We start from the raw sequence: 9,998 nt of genomic DNA on the forward strand, positions 1-9,998 counted from the left end.
AATTGTGACACCGCACCTCGATATCGTTAATGAAACATGCTTTTATTTAAAGGCGCTCGCGTGGAGGCGGCCGCACAGAGGTTGCCGGACGCTTTGTGCGTGCGTGCGGGCGGGCACGCGCGTGTGCGCGCGCCGAGTACCTTGACGCTTGCTTCCCTGTGTGGGCGGCTTAATCGGCCTGTTTATTTACGCTCTCGTTGTCTGCACACAGCAGGCAGTGCGGCGGTGGATGCCTGCCAGCTCTTAAGGGAGTAAAGCAGCAGAAATTAGTTTTGTCAATAAGCAAAACAAAAGCTTATTCTTAGAATTCCATTCATTATTCCAGCATACGGCTAGAGGATTGTTTTTGACGCTTATTCATTTTTAATGTGGTGCCTTTTTTGGGAGGGTGGAAGTGCCTGCCCCACATTGCATAGGAAGGAGGGAGGGGGATTATACAAGAGCAAAGCGGAGACAAGGAAGGGGGGGGGGAGGAAGAGGGGAACGTGTCCTCTCATTGTTCAATTAAGTCTGTCGGTAATGATCAAGATGAGATGATGGCCTTCTTCCCTTTATAGATACTCATCTGCCAGGGCCTGTGAAATAAAGGCAGGATGGAGGCGCACAATAAAAGGCTCTCGGCGCTATTATGCAAGCGCGTGCACGTGATGTATTGCAATAGGGCCACTTGTGCTCGTGTCAGGTGATTATGTTAATGTACGCTCGCAGAGTTCACAAGGCGCACTCTGACTGGCATTAAGGCCTTATCGATTCCTTCGCTATTAGCCGACGGGAATAAATAAAGCTGACGGCCGCGGTCGGGGTAATTATACGCGGCGCGGCCGATTGTTTGATTCCCCCCTTATTAATTGTATTTATTTAATCCATTTCATGCTTTTAGCCGTGCACTCTGGGAGTCGGAAGGCAGGGAATTAATAAATCACTCTCGGGCTCATTAGATTTCCCCCCTCTGGTCGGGATGTGCCGCTATTTTGTCAGCATCCAATTGGCGAGCGTTTCCTGCCGCTGGTGTGATTCGCATGGAAAAATGTCTGCCAACACACACACAAGCACACGCACACACACACGTTGCATGTGTGCGCCTCCCCCCGTGTGAACTCCTGACCTTTTCCAGCCGTCTGATGGCCATTGACATTTGCCTCTCGAGTCGAGCTTGCTCACGTGTTGGAGCTGATGCGAATGGATGATGATATTGCTTGAGGAGAAAAAGCAAGGCAGAGGGGGAGAAAAAAAAAAGAATAAGGGTAGCAGAAAGAAGAAAAGAGGGCAGACGAGCTCTCCATCTGGACCCCCCGCTCGCCGCAAAGGTCACGGGGCGACTCCGGCTTACATCGTCATTACAAAAGAACCGCCGCCGTGAGCGGCCACGGCGGGAGAACGACACAATTTACCCCCGCCGTCATCTTCAGGATGTAGCGCCCATAATCACGCCGTCCCGCTCAAAGCACGCCGGGACGCCGAGCTGTCTTTGTCCTTGAAGATGCGCTTGCAATGGAGGGCTGCACCCGGTCGCTCGCTCGCTCGCCTTTTCTCTTTTCGGCGGGAAGACTGCCTGCGCGGCTCCTTTCGCCTTCTGGTGGCGGGAAGAGGCAGGACAATCAACGCCTCGTAACGCCTGGACAATGTCCCTTTACAAAGATTCTTTCTTTTTGTGATTGTGGCATCCTCTGAGCTGTTTCAAAACGCGCATCGCCGGACACGCGCTGCGTCTCGGCACCCTCTTCCGGGCCTTCTCGTCACGCTGGCCGGCTGGCCAAGTGTTATTTGAGGGCCGCGGGCATGTGACGACAGGTTCAAACGCACTCTCACCTCGGCGAGAGTGTGAGCAGACGTCAGGCGGAGGGCTGCCATTTTTGACAACGCCGTTGAAGTTCGTGCGTGTTTGTGTGCGTGCGGCCTTTCAAAGGTGTCTTTGCCGACCCCATAAGCGCTTATTAGGATCATCAATTTTGATTGTTTGCTATTTTTATGATGCATCAAGATCCTGCAATTTCAAACTTGAGCTCAGCCCACTTTAAATACACATTTATTGAAATTGAGCAACGTGTCTTTGCATGAATATAATATGTTTATTGGTGTTGTGGCTTTTAAATACCCCCCCCCCCCCCTCCCCTCACCGACAAGACCGTAAAACCGTCAGCCAGAGAGCAAACGTAGTCTGAGCATAAGGAGCGCCATGAAAGATGAACTCTGGTGCAAGGCTTTGTTCATTTTTTTTTTTTCATGAAATGATTGTCAGAATCGATGAAATTATCGTTTTATGATCTCAGCTCGCTGCCGGCCTTTTTGAGGCGGCGGCGTTTTATGGCTCCGACTTGATCCATTAAAATGACGGCCATATTTTAAGGAGGATCGTTTGCAAGACAGACACGGAAGACGGTTAAGACGCTCCCCAAGTCATCGTAAAACGTTGTGGCTTTTTTGCTTGGCCCAAGTGACGATTTGTCAGGTTTTTGACGTGAGCATGTCTCGCCGTGTTCTCCCCAGTGCTCAGTATTCGCGGCGCCCAGGAGGAAGAACCTCCCGACCCTCAGCTGATGCGTCTGGACAACATGCTGCTGGCCGAGGGCGTCGCCGGGCCCGAGAAAGGCGGCGGGTCGGCAGCGGCGGCAGCCGCCGCCGCCGCCACGGGAGGCATCGGCGCCGACAACTCGGCGGAACACTCCGACTATCGGGCCAAGCTGACGCAGATCCGACAGATTTACCACACGGAGCTGGAGAAGTATGAACAGGTAGGAGGGGCGACAACGACGACAAATTAGAGCGAGCGCTTCGTTGGCTCGGCCTGAGACGAGCGCAGCGAAATAAACTGATCGCATCAGCTGAATCATTTTATTATTTCATTAGCTTGAATTTCTTTTGGGCGGATTCCAGCTGGACTCTTCTGAAAGGCCAGACATGAAAGTCTTTTCCTTGTAACCAAAACAAATACAGCTGATGGACACTTTCCACATCAAATCGACTCTGCTGCGGGAACGTCGACTTGGATTGGATAAAAGATCCATTTTCTTTATTGGGATGAATCGAAATGCCAATTAATTAGTTGTGTCACGATTTCAATGGGGTAATGTTTTTTTGTTTAAAAGATGTGACTGGACGTTGAACTAAAATGAATCCTTGAATGGTATGGAGATGGCGTCCGTATATACTGCATACATCGCTGGCCTCGACAGATGGATTGATAGATGAAAGCGGTGCAGCGTGCCTTTGATTTCCAACGGACGGGTCAAACCAGCTGCCACGCTCGATTGTGAATGTGTGTCGAGGCGCAGGTCAGAGGTCAGCCCGCCCTGACCTCGTCTGGCAAACTGACCTTTTCAAGAGGTGACTATGAGCTCAGTTTCCACAACATTAGGCACACCTGCGCCATCTAATGACAATGTTTTTTTTTTCTCTCTCTTGGAGGCGTCTAATTGAGCAGCTTTCTTTGCCTGCCGTATAAATAAATAAATAAAAATTAGGGCAGATTTTTTTTTTTTTTTTTTTTAAAGCGGCTGATTAATTGTTTGGCACACCCCACACCACAGGCTAATCGGTCAGGATAATCTTTCAGAAATTTCAGGCCTTTTCTGACTTTGATTGGAAGCAAAACAATTTTAATTTGGCCCAATCGTTGCTAGGCGGGACAACCAGTCTGCGCTTTTCAGACGGCGGCCAGCCGTTCTGTCCGTCACAGCGCCGCCACTCTTCTCCAACGACTTGAACGTCTCGTCACTCTCGGGGAAGTCAAAGCGCCGTCGCGGCTTTGTCATCTTCTCCGGAGGACGGCGAGTCATCGCCGACTGTCAAAGTCAATATACACCTGCGCCTTTTTGTGTGTGTGTATGTCACCGCGCTAGCTCGCACCGCCACGCGCACGTATGACTGAGTTATGTCGGCAAAACGGCTGCTCGGTGCGTCACTTTGACTGACGTAACCTCGGTGTTGACAAGCAGCAGACACCTTGCAGTCTCATGCGCTGACTGATTCAGGCAGGGAAGGAAGGAAGGAAAGAAGGAGCGCCACACACTTTTAAACGTCTTGAACGCTGAATGCCTGCTGTCGTTTTCCGTTTGCCTTCACTTGTCTCCAAGTCGTCATTCTTGTTGTGATGGCAAGCGCACGAGCGCTGGCGCCACCTTTGTTTGCCGTCATGCATGGTACGTTGCCTCGGCTGCTTGAATCTATGATCTTATTGTCCCGCTAAAGGATATTCCAGTTTCCTTCTTGTGTGAAGAATGAGTTAAAAGCTGCACACGGAGGAAGGACAATTTCCCAATTTTCATTGAACTAAACATGCATCCTAATTAGCGATGATCCGATTAATCGGCCACCGATAATGATTGGCTGAAATTTTCATCACTTTATCAGATCTACAATGACTTATTATTTTACTTTTTTTTTTCTTCTTCATATTTTGGGCTTGCACCATTGGAAGTACCGTTATGAACCGCAATGTTGATCGATTCTTATAAATAAGCTAAATAAATAAACAGTTAGCCTGTCCAGCCACTCGCCGGCACTTAGTATTTGTTTCGGGTAGTTTGAGCCACTGCTATTAGACTATAAAAAACAAATGAGCTCGCGTCACTCTTTGTGCAGGCGTGCAACGAGTTCACCACCCACGTGATGAACCTGCTGCGGGAGCAGTCACGAACGCGGCCCATCTCGCCCAAAGAAATCGAGCGCATGGTCAGCATCATCCACCGCAAGTTCAGCTCCATCCAGATGCAGCTCAAGCAGAGCACCTGCGAGGCCGTCATGATCCTGCGCTCGCGCTTCCTCGACGCCAGGTCCGCCTTTCTATCTTCATGATGTCTTGGGATCCAAGTTCATATGTTAGAATTGTTATCATAAAAAAAAAAAAAAAAACACGCTAGAGAAGAAAACAAGGGCAAAACTGAAATTTAAAATTTAGAAAAGTTTTATCAAAATGTTGACTGCTGTTATTTTTATTTTATTTTATAATATTTGTTTGTTTTATTTTTATTTGACTGTAACAGTGTACATCAATGAACATTTCTGTAGCTGCACCATAATCTCTTATAAACAGTATTTATTATTTTTGTTACTTCAAAGCTATACAAGGAATGTTAATTTGTTTTGTTTTTTTGTTTTTCTGCTTTAGGCGAAAAAGGAGGAACTTCAACAAACAAGCAACAGAGATTCTAAACGAGTACTTCTACTCCCATCTCAGTAACCCTTATCCCAGTGAAGAGGCCAAAGAAGAGTTGGCCAAGAAATGCAGCATCACAGTGTCACAGGTGACCACTGGCAACCCAAAAACATTTTGCAACTCAATGCAAACGTTTTGTTTTTATACTGTATATATATTTAGGAATATTTACTATACTAGTCATCCGAGTGCAGGCAAGCATGAATGTCGATTCAGCAAAAAGCGTGCATGTTGTAATCCGAGCACTGTGTGTGCTGTGGAAAAAGGTCTCCAACTGGTTTGGAAACAAGAGGATCCGCTACAAGAAAAACATCGGCAAGTTTCAGGAGGAGGCCAACATGTACGCGGCCAGGACCGCCGTCAATGCCACCAGTGTGTCTGCGCACGGCAGTCAGGCCAACTCGCCCTCCACTCCCAATTCAGCAGGTAACAACTCACACACATACACACGCAGACACACACACCGCTCCGGCCAAGATATTTATTTATCTTCCATTTCACCCAGCGCAGATGTTGACCTAAGCTCTTAAAGCTGGATAGTGTTGTCTGTGCGCTTTGGCCTTTTTTCTTGAAGTAACCCAGAAGGTGCACGCTGTCCCTTGCCTCTTGCCTTTTTCAGCTGGCCATCTGACACTCATTTTCTTCTCTCTCGCTCTGCATTATTGACCCTTTTGCTCTTAATTGTTCCTGCCTCTTGTCCGGTTGACCTCGTGCATGCCATTAAGCCGGCGAAAGGGCAAGCCGAGTCTTTTGTCATAAAGAGACGTCGGCCGCAGTATTGGATTAGGACCGGGTGTTGAAATCAAGTTACGCCCTGCTCGCTTTACATCTGGGCAGCTGAGGTCCATTAAAGGTCCGACGCCGTTCTTTAGGTCTTCCTGCAGATCAATTATGGCTTCCTTAATGAAATACATACTCACATGCCAGCGTGCGCAACAAACAGTGATCGAATCCACCAAGCAGGACTTCTGGGATGTTTTCCGTGCCGCTCCTCGTCAACTAACCAACCCACTTTTGCTCGTGCGAAATCTTTGAAACTCCTTTTTCTATCCTTTTTTTTCTGGCTCTTCTTTTCCTCCTCTGCATCTGTCGTGCTCTCAGGTTCTGCTGGTTCCTTTAACATGTCAAACTCCGGAGACTTGTTCATGAGTGTGCAGTCCCTCAATGGGGACTCGTACCAAGGGGGGCAGGTTGGGGCCAACATACAATCCCAGGTAGGCGCCTCTCCGCTTTACAAGACGAGAACACGCTTCAGTTGCAACCTGCATTCATACAGTCCTCATCATTGAGGTGCAAAAGCTTCACTCGATCTTGGAATGTTTTGGGATTAACGTCATAAACGCAAATATGCATCTGAATGAGGCAACAGCTTAAATGCCGCTTGGCCGTCTTTGCTTTGTAAGCCGGCCTCCGCTAATTGAGATGAACACAATAGCTCGACCTCCACCAAGACTCGGAGGTTGAGCTTTGCCTCCAGCGTTCCGTGATGGCGCCGACCATTGTCAAAGACTCGTTGAGTAGACGACGGCGGACAGTTCTGGAAATGGCGCAACACTTATCAGCACCCCTGACGCGCTTAGCGTAGCCGTAGCGTAGCCGGCGGCGTAGCGCACGGGTGACATGTGCGACCTTGCCCCAGTGGACGCAGATGTCCGGCGCCGCGCTCAAGAGTGTTACCAGTCTTCACCGGGAACTGAAGAAACACCACCCGTGGTGATTCTCTCGTTTGGTTTCAGTGCTTTTGGCAGCGTTCCTCAACACATCCGACACACACGCATACACTTTTCCTATTCAGATCAGCTCTGGAAACACCCGAGGTTGACCGTGAATATGCAAATGTGACAACTCTTAAAGGGGGTAAAGTGCTCTCCCCCCCCCCCCCCCCCCCCCTTGCCCCTGCCCACATCCAACCTCACATTCGACATAATGGATTATTTTTACGACTATGTCAGACTGCTCCGTGCATTTCCGCTAGAGGAAGGGGGAAAAAAAAAGTTTGACTAAATGAGCCTTGAGTAGAGTCATTTGTAGTGGAACCCAAATGGCAGGTGTGCTTTTTCAAGCATAACCTGGCTGACTGCGCTGCCAAGAGCTGCAAAGTAGCTCCCAGTGAACATGGAAAATGGCTGTTTTCCAGAAGAAAAAAAAAAAAAGACTAAATGCCATATTCATCACAGTGACTGCAGCCAAACAGGCTTTCATGTAAAAAGTTCATCAACAGTTAACAAAATCATAATCTATAATATCGAGAGCGCCACTGCCACCTACTGTTGTGGATGTGCAATTACTTTAATCATCAAAAAGCATTTGATTTAGACGTGATCACGAAAACCACAACTGGTGCATTCCTAATTTGTCTCCTCATCATATCTTGTCCTTTTGCTGGTTATCAAGCTTCTACAAGCTTGCCATGCACTGATTGTGTCCTGTTTACGCTAGCCTTTCACTATCGCGCTGACCTTTCCAGCCGCACGCCACTCTTTGTTATCCGCACCTTTTGTCTGACCTGGGCTTTTATTATGTGTGCCCCCCCCCCCACACCATCCCACCCCCACCAAACCCTCTTCCATTGTTCCAGGTGGATACCCTTCGCCATGTTATCAGCCAGACCGGCGGATACAGTGACAGCCTCGCCGCCAGCCAGATGTACAGTCCACAGGGCATCAATGTAAGTACGCCCGCACGGAAAGATGTCGCGCGTGTCGTGCTGCCACCGCGCTCGGTTTGGGCTTGCCCCCCCTCCCGCTTTGGCTCCGGCCGTGCCCTGGGTGGCAGGCAATGAGGCAGCTAGCGGCCTGAATTCGCTGGACACGCTCCGAGTCTGTCGGGGGACATTAGCGTTAGCGCGGCACCTGCAGTGGACGGGAACAAGGACACAGGTGTCATCCGAGCACAACAATGCTCCTCTCATGTCGCAAAGCCAAGTCTCGTGCTTCACTTCTAGAGTTGCTAATTATCTACGCCAAGGTTTTCTGTTTGTTCATAAGAAATTACACCACAATTTCTCGTACAAAGAACCTGTCAACGTGGATAATGTTGCGTTGACCCAAATTTGCTATTGTTCTGCCTTGGTGGATGATTTTGGAAAAAAATGAAAGGTATGGTGAAAAGGCATGGATTTGAAATCATCGACCTTCATTGCCATGACGACGGGAGCCGAACAAAGCTCGAGCGTGACTACTCAGTGTTGTTGACTTCGATTTGTCACATTTTGGCAGTTTAGTAGAGTTACTTTCAATAACAAAAGATTGACTTGGTTGCAACAGCCCTTTGTCTTGTCGTGATCTTAACGAAGCGCAATAAAGCTTTTGGAAGTGTTCTAGCCGGGCTGGGCCGGGCCAGGCCAGGCACGGCGGCGGCGGCAGCGGGACTGGAGGCGCTGTGTTAACATGTATATCCACAGCGACAGGCGGTGCGGCGCTGAACAGAATCAATACGACAGTCGCGGGGACAGAGGGAGCGGGGCTTTGGGCTAACAGTCCAAGCACATTGCCCCGATCATTCATCTACTCAAACAGCCGCACTGACAAGGCTGCAACAGCCCCTCGCGCGCGCTATAATAAGAACACGCACGCATGGAGATGGGCGCAACAGGCTCAACGGGGTGTCCCACCCCGAGTCTCGCTCGACCCCACTGCAATTATTGACCAATCATTACAATCAAAGCAGATGTCTTTCTTTGGAGATACGCCAAAGCGAAGCTAACTAGCAACGGGTTTGGACATGAGGAAATGGGTTGAAATATGAATCGAAAGCCATACACTTCATGTTTTCTTGTGTCACACAACAAAGCATCTCATTTGTCCTGAGTATACATCCAAGATTCGTATGCAAGTTTTTTTTTTGAAAGCGCCTGAAGGTAGTTTTAAAATCTAAACAAGGATGTTAGTTGGAGATGACATATCATGTCCTTGTTCATTTCATGTTAAGCTACATGATCCAAAACAAAACAGGCAGCCGCCGTATTTTATTTGTTTTAACACAAATCCAGATACGATAATACCAACATGTAAAATTTAATAAGCAACCACTCCACATTGATGAGTTTGATCTTTTCCCCCAATTTTGTATTCTTGTGTAATTTCTGCAAAATAGATTATTTCATCCCACATTCCAAATTTGAAACAATAACGTTCACTTAACTTGAATTAAAAAAAAAAAAAAATAGCAAAACATTTCTTTTAAATGAAACTTTAAAAAAAAGAACAAATGCAATTTCTGGTCATCTGGAGCATTACCTAAATATGTATTATAATTATTATTATATTTTATTCAAATCTTATTTTGCCATTCTTTCTTAAATGCTTTTTTTTATACAATATATTGTCATACCCAACATCCCAACAATGAATTATATTGAAAAAGAAAAAAGTAGCATGAACAATATTTGTTCATTTACATTGACAAAAATTCTACCTGCCATTGTCTTCCTGAAGAGTATCAATTTATATTCCATTCATGACATAAGTGTTATTTTATCCTATTTAGGGGCCAACCTTTTTTTTTTTTTTTTTTTTTTAAAGAAAAAAAAATAGTCCTGTGTAGTGAAGACGAATGTCAATATTTTTGGTGTTTCCAGTGAAAATGCATTGCAAGGAGCTGAGGAGTGAACGCTTGTACTGTTGCTTTTGCTTTTGGCTTCCTCACCTTCCTTCTCCTTTCATCCTTGAACAACAATTGTCCCCCCGCAAATTGCTGGTGGGCGTCGTTGCCTCTCCCAGAAAGCCAAGAATGTTTTGTCCCTTCCCGTTTTTTTTCCTGTTTTTTTTTCCCCTCGCCGCTCGATTTTGAATGACATGACAGGCAGCCTGTACGCTAAATAACAGGCTTTGGGAAATAAGCG

At 47.4% G+C, this 9,998-nt stretch overlaps 1 protein-coding gene across 2 annotated transcripts in view; it reads left to right on the forward strand.

Annotated features, from left to right (window-relative positions):
- LOC125984492 (pre-B-cell leukemia transcription factor 1) overlaps positions 1–9,998 on the forward strand; it is a 41,889-nt gene that overhangs the window by 29,662 nt on the left and 2,229 nt on the right. The window contains exons 3-8 of one of the 2 annotated variants that reach the window (XM_049746401.2): positions 2,488–2,732; positions 4,582–4,772; positions 5,108–5,243; positions 5,422–5,581; positions 6,257–6,369; positions 7,734–7,823. In XM_049746401.2, coding sequence (XP_049602358.1) covers positions 2,488–2,732; positions 4,582–4,772; positions 5,108–5,243; positions 5,422–5,581; positions 6,257–6,369; positions 7,734–7,823 — 935 coding nt within the window. The remainder of the gene's footprint in view (positions 1–2,487; positions 2,733–4,581; positions 4,773–5,107; positions 5,244–5,421; positions 5,582–6,256; positions 6,370–7,733; positions 7,824–9,998) is intronic. The other variant, XM_049746402.2, reaches the window with a different exon arrangement.

Source organism: Syngnathus scovelli, chromosome 17, assembly GCF_024217435.2.
Source record: "Syngnathus scovelli strain Florida chromosome 17, RoL_Ssco_1.2, whole genome shotgun sequence".
NCBI lineage: Eukaryota > Metazoa > Chordata > Actinopteri > Syngnathiformes > Syngnathidae > Syngnathus > Syngnathus scovelli.